Raw genomic sequence first — 18,184 nt, 5'->3', positions numbered from 1 at the left:
ACATCTATCTATCATCTATCTATCTATCATCTATCTATCTATCTATCTATCTATCTATCTATCTATCTATCATCTATCTGTCTATCATCTGTCTGTCTATCTATTTTCTATCATCTATCTATCATGTATCTATCCTCTATCTATCTATCTATCTATCATCTATCTATCTATCTATATATCAACTATCTATTCTTTAATTTTAGTGTATGAATGTATTGCCTGCATGTATGTAAGTGCACCCATGTTGTGCAATGCCCATGGAAGATAGGAAAGGGTGGAACTGGAGTTAGGAATGGTTGTTAACCACCATCTGGGTACTGGGAAATGAACTCGGGTCCTATGAAAGAGCAGAAACTGCTTTTAAATGCTGTGACATCTCTCCAGCCCTCTTTTTTATCTATAAAGAGAAGAAATTATGAGCAAAATGATGTTGAAGTGGTACAGGCCTCTTTGGAGAGAGCCCATTCCTGGCATTTCCAAAGTCTTATGTTCTAGCTGAACCACTCAAAATCTTCATCTAAAAATTAAAGTAAGGACCTAACAATATCAGTAATAACATTTTATAAATAATTTTTATTTTTTCAGTTAGCATACAAGGCATTAAATATCATTATGGCATTTTTGAACAAACGCTGTGTTTTAGTGATTCTTTTTCCCTTTCATCTCCCCACCTCCTTACCCCCAAACCTCCCTTCTAGCCTCTCCCAGGTCACCTTTCTTTTGTCATGTCCCAAGTGTCCTATTACCCATCACCCCAACCTTACTCATCACATCTTTTTAGATTCTCTTGGTCTCCTTTCCCATTTATTAGCATTTACCTAAGTTTACACTTATTCGTGTGTATACACATTTACAAGTAGTAATATTTTTAATGAAATCAGGTAAAGACATTAAAAGTGTTCAAGTGATATAGGTAGACTCTCCTCCAAATTCAAGTGATATAGGCAGACTCTCCTCTGAATTCAAGCGGTATAGGCAGACTCTCCTCCAAATTCAAGAGCAGAAAATATAAGCATATACAAAGAGTAGGCAATGAACAGCTCAGAGCACTTAAGACATGGAGGTTATAGGTGCTAGGAACTTCCCATGAAATTATGATGTTTATTTTTATAGAAACGCTCTGGAGGCTGGTTTTAGATAAACTTCAATGTTCAGAATTTGATTACAAGATTAGGGAAAATAAACAGTCAGCAATAGGCAAAATCATGATCCAAACTCTGTGTATTAACCTAACTTTAGATGGCTGTAAAATCCCTTCTTAGATTTTACTATATTCTGATAGTCTAAGATAAAGTTGACACAAAAGCCTAGAAGGGACAAAGATAATTAAATATTAGGGGATGAAGTTCAGCAGTTAAGAACACTGGTTGTTCTTGCAGAAGGCCCAGGTTCGAATCCCAGCACCCACATGACAGCTAACAACTGTCTGTAACTCCAGTTCCAGGGGATCTGACAGCCTCTTCTGACCTCCATGGGCATTACATGACACGGGTGCACTTACCTACATGCAGGCAATACACACATATACATAAAAAATAAAAATAATAAATAAAATAAAATAAATAAATACTAGGGGAAATACTAGAAATTGACAATTGGTTCAATACTGAGACAATATGTTGGTGACTGGGGAAGATGAATGAAAAGGCCCAAGTTAACATGACTTGAGTTTTGTAATTTAAGATAGGGATTGTATAATGAGGGTGGTGACAGTTCTGGTTTCCTCTGGACGATACATCTAAAAGTTGTGGGGTTCCTTGCTTGTCATGATAAAGGAAAGGATGCTTTAATTAGAAAACAGACAAAGCAGTCACAATAAAAAGTCAGTGGTCCAAAATCACCTGTGCCATTCAAAGTTCAGTTAAATGAATCAAAAGACCGTTAGTGTGGAAAAAAGAAGCTATGCAGGACATGGAACCTGCCTTCAAGTAGATGAATAGCTCTCAAATGGGATGCAGAAGAGAAAAGAAAGGTGGCTTTCTATGTGTTTCCAACATCCCAGAATGACTGTTTTACAATATTTATATAATAAAAAGGACTGATGTCAAGAATGTAGATTCATACTAAGGTGAAGAAACTGATTAGCCACAATGTTGTCACTTAAGTTCAAAGTTGGAGGAAACACTAAATGTCTTGTGGTTCAAGGCCAAACCCAGAGGGTTAACAGGAACATTCCTAAAAGCTGTGGAAGTAGCTACCAGTCGCGAATGTGAAGAAATGGGCTTTCCTTCACAGTGATTAGCTGGAAATGTGGGGTTTATGATTTTGAAAGTACTTGGTAGAGACTCAAAAGACTTTCATTTTTCCTCTTTAGCTTTGATTGCAGTTTCCTGGATGGAGACAGTTCCTTTGAATGCTGTTCCATAGACCCACTGACAGGCTCCCACTGTATCTGCCGCAGAAGCCCCAGGCTCCTCACCAATGGCTACTACATTTGGACAGAGGACAGCTTCCTCTGTGACCCAGATGGCCACATTACTCTGAACCCCTCCCATACCAGTGTTATTTACAAGGAGAACTTGGTTAGGTAAGTACAGGACATTACATAAGGACAGACATTTCAAGGCCATTCCATCAACCATTCATTCAGTAGGTCAAAATTATTTATAAGTAGCTTATTACTAATCCAAAATCAAAGGGAAATTGGAGCAGGGTATCCACCATGAAAGCAAACAAAAGTGAAATGAAGTGATGATGCACATGCCAGGATGGAAATCTGTGTGGGGTGCAGTGGAGGGAACAGGAAAGATGCCAGTTTCACTGGAAGAGCAGGTGGCATAAACTTCCTAAAGATGGTAGTAATGACTTAAGTTTTAAGAGGCATAGGATGTCTGTCAGAAAAAAGTGGAAAGTGCAACTTCTAGAGAGAGACAAAGGCATGGACTCTGAGAAACTCTGATACATGAAGGAGGATGTGATTAGCTCCATAGGGACACAGTAGGAAAGGAAGGGCCATGCTGCAAGGAAGAAGGCTGAACACAGAGGCGGTATCTCAGTTTCCTTCCTGTTAATTGACAAATGGATAAATTACCTTGACAAAAGGAAGCTTAGGGGAGAAGGTTTATTTTCATTCCAATTCCATGATACAGTCCATTGCTGCATAGAAGTCAAAATGGCAGGACCTTGAAACAGCTGGTCACTGTCAGATCCACAGACAAGAATAGAGATGAATGTGTATGCCTGCCTGAGCTCAACTAGATTTATCTACATTATACAACCCAGGGCCCCAAACCCAGGAATGGTGCCACCCCCTTTTAGACTGGGTCTTCTCATATCAGTTAAGGCAATTAGAAAAATCCCCCAGAGGGGCTGGAGAGATGGCTCAGCGGTTAAGAGCACTGACTGCTCTTGCAGAGGACCAGGATTAGGTTCCCAGCACTTATATCATGGCTAACATCCTTCTATAACTCCAGTTCCAGGGGCTCTAATACCCTCTTCTGACTTCTGTGGGCCCTTCACAACTCGGGTACACTTACATACATGTAGGCAATACACTCATACACATAAAATGAAAATAATAAAGTAAAAATAAATGAATAAAACAGTCCCACAGAGACATGCCCACAGGCCAATCTGATCTAGACAGTCCCTCACTGAGACTCTCTTTCTAGGAGGCTCAAAGTTGTGTCAAGTTAACAGCTAAGATGTACCATCAGAAGTGTTGTCTAGATGGGGAGGGGTTAATATGAGGCTACTGAGTAGGGCTTTATACAGTAAAGCAGAATCACTGGAGCATTATCAGAATGATTCTTAGAAAAATGACAGTGATTATAATGGAGAGAATGGGCTGCTGGGATTGTAGATATATGATTTAGGTTACCTCAAATTTCATGTTCCTGGGCCATGATTACTTATATTGAGCTTCGGAATAAACAGATTCTCATCCCCTTTGAGGTGAGAGCTGTGTTTTTCATATCAACAATTATGACACCCAAATGTGGGATCCAAAAAGACAATCCACTTTTTATCAGTCACCTCAATAGAGCTGGGTACCAGCATGGACCCCTTGTGCCCAATTGTCCAGACTGTCCTCAGGTGGATGTTGGTGAGTTATTTCTGGACCTTCGGCCTCCTTTGGTTTGGTTGATGGTCCATTTGTTTATTCTGAGTTTTTCAGGATCATATCAGTTGGATACCTTTCATTCTAGACATCAAAAACAAAAACACCCACCTGTCACCTCAAAGGGAATGAGATATAATTTATTCTAGAGCCAAATAGAGTATCCGTGACCCTGGGACATAGGTTCTTATTACCTCAAATTCCATGTTCTGATGTGGTAACAGTTTCCTGAAGATTTTACTATAACAGACAAAGAAAGTCACGAGTCATCAGACTTTCAAATACATTGGTGGAACGTCAGGTAGGAGGCTTACTGCAAAGCAGGTAACTCTGCTAAAGGTTAACATTCTTAGCTTTGTGTGTGGGGGGAAGAAGTTGGTGGTCTGTTAAGTTAATACATCCCAAAGGGTTTCCTATGATAGTCAACAAATTGTTTGGTCAGACACAGAGATGAGCAACGAATAGCTATTGATGAGGCTTAGATAGCCCAAGATAATCTATAATTGGGCTCTGGAGCTCAATCTTCATAGAATATACAATGTAAGTTTTGATGTGAAATCTTTCGGGGAATCTTTAATTCACAGCCCCAGCATACAGCAGACCTTACAGAAACTTCTGTGGCTTGAATTGAATGTGTGGATTTAGGTTTTAGACATATTCTGTGCGTCATTTGTACTAGATTCTGTTTCCAACCTGAGGCAATGGACACTCGTTCACCTTGATGATTTCATTTCTTCCCAGAATATTTAGAAAGAAAAAGAGAGCCCACCGCTCTGTTTCGTCTCTTTTGGACCTCAGAGCTTCTAAATCCTGGCTGCATGGAAGCATGTTTGGAGACAGTGAATTGCCCTCAAGTGAGGACATCTGGTTGGAGGGCATCAGGAGCCTGGACTCATACTACTGCAATGAAAATGGTGATCTTGACTCTTGCATTCCATAGTGATATAGCATTTCTTAATGAGTAATGGCAATCATGTGGTCCTGGACCAATGTACAACTCAGAGATGCCTGTCACTTTGATGGAGAGAGTAGAGCTACAGTTTAAAATTTCACTGATTTGTGTCTATACTTTAAGTGATTAAAATACACAGGTCTTCATGTTATATAAAAAAGGATAGTTTAAATGTCTACATCAGTAAGTTGGTAATACTTAGAAAATAGTGGCACATTTCCAATGAATCTTTTTGTGATATGAGTGGAGAGATAAGATTGGAGGCAGATTTAGAAGTCCCATATTGGAGAAAGTGTCCTAGAGTCAGGATTCCAATCTCGATTTGGGAACACACTGGGTGTGGTGGTGTGCATCTTTAATCCAGCCCTCTGGAGGCAGAGGCAGGTGGATCCCTGTGAGATCTAGGCCAGCCTGTCCACATAGTAACTTCCAGGTGGACTGGGTAGGGAGACCATGGCAAAACAAAACAAAACAAAACAAAACAAATCAATTTGGAAACACTAGGATAATAACTTTCCTAAGTCTCAATTGCTTCAGTTTAAAAGCAAGATATATATGTACATATATGCATAGATATATTTTTTCTGTTGAAATAGATAATGCACATATATATTAATTAAATCACATATAATACAAATATGTGCTCAAGCATTCATGTACATACACCTATGCACAATTATCTTAAAGCACATTCACTCGTTTTCATTCACTCATGCTTCTTGACTACATGCTCTGTGGAAACCACTGTACTAAATACTCATTCTCAGCAGAATAAGACATAATTATAACCTTAGGAAACTCCTGCTATAAAATGGGGAGGCAAATATGTTTGCAAATAGCTACAATATAATGTTTTAAGTACCATAACAGAGTTAAGAGAGTACATGGAAAGAAGGTCAAGCATAAACCAAGAAGGCTGGGTATGAGCTCAGCCTGGAAGAGGCCATATGAGTTGCTAGGCAGGTAGGCACTAGCGTAATATTTCTATCTTTCCTAGTCCACCTTCCAAATTGCTGGGATCACAGGCTTTCCAATACACACATGTGGCTGGTCATTCCTTTTTTTATCTTTAAATTTATTTTTATTTCATGAGTGTTTTTTCTTCATGTATGTAAGTGTACCTTGTGTTATACAATGCCTTCAGAGGCCAGAGGAGGGCGTTGGACCTGGAACTGGAGTTATGGGTGGTTGTTAGCTGCCATGGAGGTGCTAAGAATTGAACCTGGGTCTTCTGAAAGATTAGCCAGTGCTCTTAACTGTTGAACCATCTCTCTAACCCCTGTCATTCCTTCTTCACATACATTTAAGTTCCTTTGACATTTTCCTACTTCTCAGCCAGAACTGGCTTAAATTGCAGCCCGGAGTGCAAAATACATTTCAAGGCCCCTGTTTCAAAATGTTTAATGTTGTCATCATAGTGCTAAATTCAAGGTGAGGCCCTTTGAACAAGGGGCCTTGTGTAGTTGTTCTGGTCCTAATCCCATCACTGGTCCTGTTTTCAACTCCACCCTCTTTCCTTCCACATACATGCATTTGACTTTGATCACTGAGATCTGCCCTTGTTTTCCAGAATGGTCAATTCTAGTGCATGATCTCAGATTGAACACTCTAATGGAATTCATCCCTTCAATATGGAAGATTCTTTTTTTTTTTTTTTGGTCTTTTTGAGACAGGGTCTCTCTGTCAGGCCCCAGCTGGCCTGGAACTCACTATGTAGACCAGGCTGGCCTTGAACTCACAGAGATTTGCCTGCCTCTGCCTCCTGAGTGCAGGGATTAAAGGTGTGCATCACCACGCCCAGCTCAATTTGGAAGATTTTTATTGAGTGCCAGCTGTGTGTCAGCACTATGTATGCACTGGATATAGTAAAAACACCAACAGAGTCACTTGTTATAAGGGAATTTTCAGTTCTTTGTGGGTAAATAGACAAAATATATCATTCGTCTTGTTAAAAACTGACTAGCACAGAGAACAACCAAGAAGCAATGGAAGTTGCATATTCCTGTGAGAGGTCAGTGAGGCCTCCTTGAGCATAACTTGAAGTGTTTACATAAAATCTGGAGCAAAATGGCTAAGTAGAAACCTGTGAAGGAAGAATCTATGCACAGAAAGTTCCAGTGCTAAGGCTATGTACCAGGAGAAAGCCTTGGGCTAAATGAGGTAAAGGGAGGAGTAGGGAAAAAGTAGGGAAGTCACCCCTCGTGTGTGTGTGTGTGTGTGTGTGTGTGTGTGTGTGTGTGCATTTGGGAGGGTGTTTGTGGGGATGGATAATGAAAGTTGGAAAGGACAAGAACAGCTGGGGGGAATCTCAAAGCTTTGCTTTATATTCAAATGAGAGGAGAACCTGCTGGAGGATATTGATCAGAGAAGTACCATGACTCAGTTTCCATTTTGACAATATAATGATGGCTGATGCTTTCAGAGTAGATGCCAAGTACGAAAGGCCAAATAAGGAAACTGGCTAGGAAGCTATTGCAGTGCTATCGGTGGAGATAATGGTGGCTTGAACCAAGGTGATTGTAAGGTGATGGGTGAGATTCTGAATACATTTCAAAAGCAGAGGGAACAGGATCTACCTATGTTGGTTTTGAAAGGAAGAAAGATGTCAAGTGGTTTATTCTATGTTGAGCACTCTGCAGTCTGCCTTGCTTAAATACATTATCTTGTTTTCAAGCATTATCTTGCGTGAATATCCTCCAAACATGAGGAACTTGGTGTTATTTTCATATTTGTTGTAGTTATGATGCAACTATGGTTCAGTGTTAGCTAATATGCCTGTTTCCTTGGTTTATAAACAACAGAGTTTGAATTCAACTCAGGTCTATGCCATTTGGAAGCCTAGAATTTGTTCTTTGCCAGAAAGTGCTTTATTCTTCCCTCTAAGATCAATTCCAGACTAGACCTCAGAGCCCAGAATCAAGCAGGTCCGGCATATGGCACAATCATAGAATAATTTAAATGTTTAGTCTTTTTATGCTTCGCATTTTTCTTCACCTGACTCCTGTGCAGAAAACTCAAATAATACACTATATTTAATGTTAAAACATTTTAAGCAATTACAAATTCATATGAAGTCACAAAAGTAGTACAGAGGAGATTTTTATACCATTGATCCACTTTTGCCCATTGGTAATAATTTATAGGACTGCTTAGTATTATTAAAACCAAGAAAATAATATTGGCACAATATCCTGAAAACTCTACCATGTATTGTGTGTGTGTGTGTGTGTGTATGTATGTATGTATGTGTGTAACATTAGCTTCATTTAAAAGAAATAAGAGCTTATTAAATGCAGAGTAAACACCTTAATATGAACAAATGATTAATTAAGCAAATTCATTCTAGTTCCTGCCAATAACCAGGAAGCGTAAGCAGGCCATAGAAAAAGGAGGGGGAGCATGGGGGATGGACCCGCAAAGACAGATGGTGGATGGTGGAGGAACCTTCTGTGCCATATTAAGGAGACACAGTTTATCTAATGAATCAAGGATATTTTGAAGCCTCTTAAACAGGATGAGGACATAACAGATTGGGATTTTCAAAGTTACCCTTGCCATAACACGTGAGGGAGGATTGGATGGACAGTAGCTGGTATGAGCCTCTGAAGGTGATGTTCTTCCTTTCCCACCTTTCAGAGCAGGAAATGAAGGCATATTAAATGCTTTACACGCAGCCACAGAGCTAGGGAGTATCAAAGCCTAGATTCAACCCTAGGGCTCTGAGCAAATGCTGTTAAGCTAACCTATATGACAGAAGCTCTCAAGCAAAGAACCAGATGAGCCTGAGGCCTGTGAGAGAAAAGAATGCAAAGAAATGAAGGGTGGTATAAAGACTGAAGAGCAATCAAAGCAGCTTTCTATAGCCACTGGGTCATCTCTGGAAAACAGTTCTGTACTGTCTTCACTCAGATGGTAAAAGGAGAGGCTATCTCATCATCTCTCATGTATTGTCAGGGGACAGATGGGCACAAACACCTCCAGTGCTACAGAGTTCTCTTTACCTCTTCATGGAGACATAGCTCATACTCTGTAAGATGTATCACTAAAGTTGGTGTCTTACTTTTCTTGTTTTACTTACTTTTCTTGTTCTGCAATGAAATTCCTGACAAGAAGCAACTTAGAGGGGGAAAGATTTATCTTGACTCACACTTTCAGAGAATATAGTCCTGACAGGAGAGTGAGGGAGCTGGTCACATTGTGTCCACTGTCAGGAAGCCTAGAGCAGACAGGAAGTGGGGTTGGGCTATCAATCCTCAAGGGTTCCTTACAGTGACCTACTTCCTCTACCTCCAGTCTACCTCCTAAAAGTTACACATTTCCAAACAGCAAGACCAGCCTGGGGCCAACACAGAAGCCCATGAGGACATATTTCACACTCAAACCACAACAGTTGGGGTGACTGTTCCAAAGGCTGGACCTCACATACTGGGAAATTAGCATTTAGTTTCTCAGCTAGTTCTTCCAAATATGTCCAAACAACTTTAAAGCAGTCGGGCCACAGTAACACTGTACATGTATGAGGTGTCTTATTAAAATTCTCATGGTTATCAAATGACTTCTAAATATAACAAATCAAACCACCCTTTCCAAATCAGTAATCAGTCAACCTGAGTGCACACAGGACTTGAAACCTCTCATCCCTGCTGTCAGCTGTGATCAGATTTCCTCAGACTTGTTGTTTCCCGTTTTCTCTGGAAATATCGCCTTGTTTGAAGCCTGCAGAAGAATTCAAAATAAACTGTTTTGCTGTTTTCTCTCTGCGCAGTGGATGCAATCAAACACTGCTCCCCCAATTTCCTCATGCGTCCTTTCATCCAAAGAGAACGTTTTTGCCTCCTTGCTTTGTCCTTATCTCACCCCTTCTCCAGCTGCGTGGAGGCTCCTTTTCTCTCATTAGTCCCAATTCATTCTTTAGTCATGGCACTTTGCAGATCTCCAGACCCCCAAACTGCAATTTGGGATGTGTTCCCAGAGTCTGTGAGTCACCCTGAAAGAGAAGAGAGAATTCACACAAACAGGACCAAACTGAACACCATCTTCCATTAGCCGAAGTCTGCTAGCCAGGACAGGCAAGATGGCCCCAGGCAAGTCATAAGCTTGAGGTCTGAGGGCTTCTTCCTAGAACTAGAGCTTCTGTCATACCTGTTTGTCTGTTTGTCTTATGATGGTAGAGAACAGAGTATTTGGACAAGAGAAAGTGCAACCAGGAAAACAGCACCTCCCAGAGTGCTTGGAAGAGTTCCAATGATCACAGCACAGTGTACTGTGCTCTGATCTCCCCTTGGCAGTTTTCTCCAGCTGTGCATCCCTGGTCATAGGGGCAGATCATTCATCACTGCGTCAGCCCTCCAGTGCATTATAAGATGTTAGCTGCACACACAAATGTCTATTCACTAGATGAGAGCAGCATCCCCCACAGCTCAATTATGACGGGTAAAAATGTCTTCAGATATTACCAATAAGTCCCCTGGGAAGTAAATGACCTCATTAAAAACTCTGGTTTTAAGAGGACCCCAAGTGTCTCTTGGAGTTCTGAAGTTGCTCCAGCTCCTGAAACGAGTCTGAGGGTCAAATACTCAGCTCACTGCTGAGTATTTTGGCACACAAGGCTCCTTGTGCCACATTCATGCCAATGACTCCAAACTGCTCACAGAACAATCTTAGATCCTGAGTGTGACGATACTTTTGCTAAGTCAGCTAGAATCATCTAGGAGGCTTCCTCTGGATCATGCTCCTGTCTAACCATAGGGACCTTGCTTGTGGGAATCCACCATATTGTCTCACAGACTGATGTCCTGGCTTTGCCCTTCCTCTGCTCTCGTTCTTTTTGTCTGTGCCTAGTCCATTCTCTTCTACTGTCTTGTGGAAGAATTCATAGTCATCCTTCAAACTCCTGCCTCAGTCCTACCTCCTCCGTGAAGCCTTCCTGGGTTCCCCAGGCAGAATCAGACATTCCTTTCTAGACTCTCAGGGCAGTGTAACTTGGTTTCTCTGCTTCCTTAAGGAAGGTAATCTGTGGAGGTAGACAGTAAGTGCACTGGGCTAATGAGTAAATCTTGCTCAGTGTCCATGAAGCACATGTCTTTTCTTCTTCTGCTGCATTTTCTGAAATCCTCTGGCTTGAGGTCTTCTCTGGGGTGTCACTATAGCCCACCTTGCTTCAGTCCTTCCTCCACGCTGGCATTTCTCCTTAGTCATTTTATGCATTGAGCATCCACTGACAGCAGTGAAGGCAAAGGAAGCCTATCTGTTAACCAGGGCTGCTCAGGTTCCCCAGCTTGTTCCTCCTAAAGTTCCCGCAACATAGGAAAAATCACCTTCTTGATTCCTTCTTTCTTCCTTCTTTTTGGTTCTTCCTGTCTCTAAACTTCATCTAGCTGTAGCTATTCCTCACCACACTCAAGTGTGTCCTTTCTGAGGACCCTCTTGCTATGCATATTCAGCTCTGCAAGGGGCAAGTAGCAAAGGATACAACCCTTTTCTAGAAGGCAGTTTGTCATACACTGAATTCAGAAGGATAGAGCAGCCATATATGATAAAACTGGAACCTAAGAGAATCGGGGCAAGGCTTACAGAATTCTCTCCTTTTGGTGCCGTTTCCTAGATGTTCAATTCAATGTAAAACATTCCTTTTCCCAAGAATGGATAATTAACTCCTATCTTTGGAAGTGCTACTACAAATTCTGGAGACTCCGTTCCATCTGGAAACATCCTCTGATGGTCAACCAGAATCTTCCTGTCTCTGTGACCTGACCATCCCACATAGAACTCAGAGCACTCCATCTATCCTGTATTTTTACTTATTTACACTTTTTTCATCCTATTTAGTTATCATACTAATGTGGAAAGTAGAAACTAGTTTTTTTATTTTAGATGAGGAAATCCAAGACTATAAAATTAAAATGTCTTATGTGCCTCTTATGATTCCTATTCCAGCTTTTCTGAAGGCTAAGTCCTTGCAGCATCCATAAAACCATGCAAGGATTTAAAAATAAATGTAACTGATTATATGTATTTCTATTTAATGAGTAATGACTGCTTTCCTGTGTCCCACTGATCTCCCTCGCCCCTGACACACACACTAGGATTTTCACCTCCTTTGGGTCAGTGTCTGGTTCCTTTCCTTTCTACTCCTCTCATCTTTCTGAGTGACCTGAGATGAATGATCAGTAAATATTTGTGTACCTAATTTGAGTATTTCCGTTAGTCATGCAACCAAGATTCATATGCACAGTAGAAATAATTGTCTTAATTAGATAAGTACAAACAAGGTGATTTGCAGGTGAGGAAAGGGTTCTGCAGCCCTACAACAGTGTTTCTTCCAAAGTAAAACAAGTTAGGACAATTTCCCCCACCAAAACTGAAATGTATCCGTGATTTCATGGATGCTTTGGGTGTCTTTTACCCATGGTTCTTCTTTTTACATCACCAATTTCCTTTCCTTTCCCATGAGAGAGGATATCCTTACGTGTTTTCTAATTTAGGTCCATGAGCTCATCTCCCTTGGGCATTCTCTGCAGGAATTCATTCAACTTTGGTTGAGAGACTCTACATCAAACCTTTACACTAACTTTGGGCAGATGTTGCAAGGCCAGTGCTAGTAAAATAAATATTAACTCCTCAGATCAGTACAAATTTTAACTTGAAACCCACTTTTAAATTGTCAAAAGGGGCTGGAAAGATGGTTCAACAGTTAAGATGTGTTTACTACTTTTGCAGAGGACCTAGGTTCAGTCACTAGCACCCACATGGCAGCACACAACCATCTGTAAGGAGCCACCTACTGTTTCAGGGGACCTGACAACCTCTTCTGGCCTCTGCAGGCACCAGGCATACAGCATGGTACACATACATACATGCAGACAAAACACTCACACACATAAAATATAAATAAATAAATCTTCTAAAAAGTAATGTCAGGGAGAGTTTCCTTTCATTTACTGACTAGGCTGAGCTACTGAACATTTTCTTATCCTATCTTCTTATGAGGGAAACAGACTTTTGAGTCCCTGCAAGGACTTGGTTCCAGTTTTCCATCCCTTTTGAAACTAAGGCCTTTCCCCAGTTCCTATAGCATTATTTGAACAGCAGTCCTTTAATTATGACTTTAAGCCAATTTTTCCATCCCCATCCCTGGCCACCTTCAGCCATAGCTCTTGTTTGGAGTTCTGAGTGGCCTCAGCTTGCCTGCTGGGAATATCCTCTTCTTTTGAGCTTTAAAAGAAAGTTTGTTGGCTATGTGCCATTTTTCAGATCAGCCCAGGAAACACCTGCATCCCACGCAGGACTTCTGCCTGTGCTTTGTGAATGTCTTTGTCTCCAAGCCATTGAGCTCTGCATCGCCTTGAGTTCTGACTTCAGGTCATGGAAGTGAAGCTAAGCCAGGGGTTAATATCACACAGACTTTCAAAGACAGAACCATTCATGCCAGGTGAACCAAATTGGTAGTTTCTGGGTGGTCAAAGCTGCAGCTCTAAACTTCCCATGTAGTTAAAAGTCATTCTTAGCACATTCATCCTTTTAAGTGAAGTTCTTGTTTGGGGAGTTTGTGATCTTCAAAAGCTTTAAGCTTAGACTGAACTCAAGAGTCAGCAGCCAAATAACATTCCTTGGTGACTTTACATGGAAGACAACAAATGTTTCTAAGACTTACTGTGGTACATTTTGAAGTTTATGCTTCATGGTTTTAAAATGAACTTGATTATTCTTTTGGAAACAACATTGGGCTAATTTCAGGGTTAGTAAAATGTATTTACTAAGGAACCATTATAAGAGAATGCATGCCATGTTTTAGAAACTGTGTATCAAGCATCCTGCTTGATATAACATGTATTTGCTATTAAATATTCCATTCAGCATTTTTATGTGTTTTATAGAGGGTGGATTACCATAAAGTCACCTTATCACAACATATTCTGCCACTGTGCTTCTACCAGAGTATAAACCCTTGGGACAGAGGTAACATTTATCTAACCAATGACTGCTTCTCAGTAGTGTGGTCAGTTCCTGAAATATACTCAGAGTCAATAAATGTCAAGTGAGTGAATGAGCAAATTAGAAGCAGAAGACAGAGTTATCCCTGCTAGGAAGTTCAGTGTTGTAGAGTGGTAAGGCTCACACACTCACATACACACTTCACATCCATCCACCCCTGTCTAACATCACTTGGGGATTAAGACTGAGTTAACCTGTATCCTTGCCTACACAGATGTCAGGATACCATTTCATGGTTTCTTCCAGGGTCACCTGGATTTTATCATATATCAAACTGTATGTTATTTTATCTACATAAAATGTCACATGAATGTGTGCATTGTGACCCTCTTACTAATGAACATTCCACCAGACCCCTTGCCTGCAGCATGGATTCCTTCTTCTCCCTCAGCTGGGAAGTCAATGCCTTCTATGATTAGTCCTCTGTTACTTTATAGCTTCTTCTTCCCCTGGGCTCTTCTGAGTCATGCTGTTTTAACCACAGTGCAATCAGCTTCCTTCATCAAACTTCCATGCGTCTCACTTTTGCCTATCTCTGTTCTCAAGACACTGCTCTTACACCTCAAAATTGGGCACAGATTAAAATGCCACCTCATCCAGAAAGGCTCCTCCTATCTTTCTTTACCAGTGCCCCAGTGTTGCTGTTGCTATGATTATTTGGAACTGTACATGGGGCAGCCGTGCTGGTTAGATTTATTGGCAACTTGACACAACCTATATCACCTGGGAAGAGGGAGTCTCAGTGAAGTATTGTCTAGATCAGGTTGGCCTGTGGGTGTATCTGTGGGGGATTGTTTTGATTGTTAATTGATCTAGCCCAACCCCATGGTAGGCTACACCATTTCCTAGCCAGGGGTTTCTGAACAATGTAAGAACGAAAGACTGGCTGAGCAGAGGCAGCAGGCAGCATGGGTGTGTTCATTTCTCTCTGCTCTTGACTGTGGACACACTGTGACTAGCTACTTGAGTTCCTGCCTTGACTTCCCAGAAATGACGGCCTGTAACCTGGGCCTGTAAGCCAAATAAATCCTTCCTCGCCCTAAGTTGCTTTTGATTATGGTGTTTTGACACAGCAACAGAAATGAAGCTAGAGCAGCATGACTGGACATGTGCATGTCCATGAACACACATGTACGCGCGCACACACACACACACACTAAACCTTTCTGCTTTTCCAGGAGGTGATCGTGACTGCTCTCTGAGTGATGGACTGGTGTCACAGACGCCAATTACAGACACTCCAGAAGCCACTTCCTCTGTCCATGTCTTGCATCAGCCTCTCAGCGAAAGCTCCCAGCATTCCTCCCTTCAGTCCCAGATGAAAGAATCCGAACATTTCCAAGAGAATGTTTTGGTGCATTCAAGTGAGTTCTTTTCCATCTTTGCCACACCCAAAGAATTCTTCCTTCTTGGGATCTGAGTGTGATGTAGCAATGACTAATGTGCATTTAGAAACCGGTATCAACCTGTTTGATGGGGAGAGGACCCAGGCCTCTGCTGATGTCTGGATGATGCAGAGGAAGTGACTACCTTTGGGTGTCACCATAAAGTTCCCAGCAGTAGTGGACATACAGTGCTTTATTTTTCAAAAATCTTGACACCCGGAGGCTGGAGAGATGGCTCAGCAATCAAGAGCACTGGCTGCTCTTGCAGAGGACTTGTATTCCATTGCCAGTACCCAGATGGCAACTAACAACTGTCCTTGGCTCCAGTTCCAGGGGCTCCAACACCCTCTTCAGACCTCCATGGGTATTGTACAGCATGGGTGCACTTACACATATTCAGGCAATACACTTATGCACATAAAATAAAAATAATAAAATCTTTAAAAATTTTTGACACCTGTTAAAACATCAGGCGGTAACAAAGCTGGGGGTAAAGAATGCAGGTCTCTGTTATTTGCTTCTTTATATTTAGCTGTGTATTTGACACACTCCATAAGGAGAGAAAACAAAAGAAGGAAAAAGAATCAAACCGCATCTTTTAATGGTATGCCCCCAGGAAGGAAAATGATAAAGTGTTACATTTCCTGTCAGGACTGATGAAAGAAGCTCATCTGAGGGTCGCTGACTCTGGTTTGCCAGCAGCAAACTAATTGCCGTTGCTCATGGTAGCACATGGAGGGAAGAACTGAGCAGGCTCTGTTGTAGCTTTGCAAAGATTTCAAACACTCCTCCCTCACTCACTAGCCACAACTCTAAGAACCAGTCACCACAATAAAAATGTGTGCTAGACTCTCTGAGCAGGTTGCCAAGCTCTAAAACTCAACATTTGCATCTGTGCCTAGAGATAATCCTACTTCTTACCTTGCGATGAGGAAAATCATCCAGGTTTAAAGGATTTAGCATACTCTCTCCCACCTACATGAATACTCAACAAATGAGGTTATTACTGCAGGAGGCCGAGGTCCGAGTGGAAAATGATCTGTCTGTGTCTTTATAAACCGTGAATAGTGTTCCACTGAGCATACTTTCTACTTCTAAATACACACTCATATGCCTGTGCGCTGTGTTCCCACTGCAGCCGCACTTAAGTGCTAAAGGGTTTTGCAATGACAAAAGACATCTTTTGTTGTGTGGATAATCACCAGGCCATCAATATCTATTGAGGCTGAAGAGCCACCTCCTCCAGGGAGCCCACCCATACCATGCTTCTCTGGCTCCCAGAGCTCCTCTCTTTCAGGTCCATTATCTGCACTGCTGCTGAATTCTTACCTGTGTTTCTTCATCAGATTCTAAACTCCTAAGGATGGGCATTAGGTCATGGTCATTCTTGGCTCCTGAACTACTATACAGTGTCTGAGGTAGGGCAATTACCCTCTCAGTGTAGTGGACTAATTTATAAGTGTGCTGGCTTCCTTTTACAAATAAGAATACTGATATTCTAACCAATGAAATAAGCCTGTATGTTCTTTGTGGAGAGTTTGGCAGGACAAACATATATGGTTCCTGTGTCTGGGATGTCTGTCCTATATGCTCTATCTGGATGGCCTTTACTGCCCTTCAAGGTCCACTCTAAATGAGACTACCTCTGCGGAGCCGTCTCTGCCCCCTTCCAGTTGATGGAGGGAGCACTTTATTGTCCTGTGATTTCAGGGCACTCTGCATGGTTGCCTCCATTGAAATATTCATTTCTCTCTCATTAGACTCTGACAGCCTCCTTTCTGTACTCCATGTGTAGGCTCTGAGTGTACATTCTGTTCCAGGTGACACTGCAGATGCTGAGAACACAGGCATGTGTGCCATAAGTCGTATCAATCAGGTCTTTTGAGCACCAGTGGATGAAACTGAAGTTACAGTGATAGAACTGACAGGCATGCCGAGGATAATCCAAGCCCAGAGCTCGGCATTCTGCCACTCTCTGTCTCCCTGGCAGCTCTTCTTTTCTGTGTTGGACTGCTCCTCAGAGCCCACCTTCCTCTGGTGGCTCCTGGTGACGCTGCACACAACCTTTAAGATTTAAGTTTAGCAGGAAGTGGTTTTATTCTTTTAGAGTCACGATAAGAAAGCCAGTAATGTTACATTAGTTCTGGAAGGATTCCACATACATGACAAAAACAATTACTTCTTTGATAAATATGTGACATTCTAAAAAGCTTTGAATGGGTTAAATGCTGCAATGGAAATCAAAGAGATCAGCTGTTCCACCTAAGGAACAGGAAAAGTGATTCCCTGCCAAGATCATGGTGTTGCCTCCAAAGCCAGGAAATAAATACTCACTGCTCTCAACAGTGTGTGGCACAGTGCATGTGTGGAAGTGGAGTAGAGAAACGAGACAGAAATCTTCATTAAATATGAAAAAGGTGTTAAAGAAAACAGAAGGTAGTAAAATGGGAAGACAGAGATGGAGAAGCTAGAGCTTGGGGACAGGGGTAGAGTGGGCGTGGCAATTGAAGAATCAAGGCTGGCTACATGACGGAGGCTCTGCTTGACCTAAGCCCAAACAGGTACCAAGTAAATGGTTACTGAAGGGACCAATGAACAACAGGTCTAAAATCACACAAGTCATGCCTTTTAAAAAAATATTTTATTTATTATTTTTATTTTATGTGTATGAGTATATTGCCCACATGTATGTAAGTGTACCTGTTTTGCAAAGCCTGAGGAGGTCAGAAGGTGTTGGATCCTCTGGAACTGGAGTTACAGATGGTTGTTAGCCGCCATGTGGGTGCTGGGAAC

At 41.6% G+C, this 18,184-nt stretch overlaps 1 protein-coding gene across 4 annotated transcripts in view; it reads left to right on the top strand.

Annotated features, from left to right (window-relative positions):
- The window catches only part of Tmem71 (transmembrane protein 71), a 38,691-nt gene that overhangs the window by 5,678 nt on the left and 14,829 nt on the right, over positions 1 to 18,184 (top strand). For all 4 annotated transcript variants that reach the window (XR_003851113.1, XM_029568361.1, XM_029568363.1 and 1 more), the window contains exons 4-6: positions 2,315 to 2,527; positions 4,802 to 4,974; positions 15,185 to 15,370. Coding sequence is in view for 3 of the 4 variants with exons in the window: in XM_029568361.1 (XP_029424221.1) it covers positions 2,315 to 2,527; positions 4,802 to 4,974; positions 15,185 to 15,370 (572 nt within the window). In the remaining variant the exon portion in view is untranslated. The remainder of the gene's footprint in view (positions 1 to 2,314; positions 2,528 to 4,801; positions 4,975 to 15,184; positions 15,371 to 18,184) is intronic.

This window comes from Nannospalax galili, unplaced genomic scaffold (genome assembly GCF_000622305.1).
Source record: "Nannospalax galili isolate Female #2095 unplaced genomic scaffold, S.galili_v1.0 scaffold620, whole genome shotgun sequence".
Lineage (NCBI taxonomy): Eukaryota > Metazoa > Chordata > Mammalia > Rodentia > Spalacidae > Nannospalax > Nannospalax galili.
This window is presented reverse-complemented; position numbering and strand designations above follow the sequence as displayed.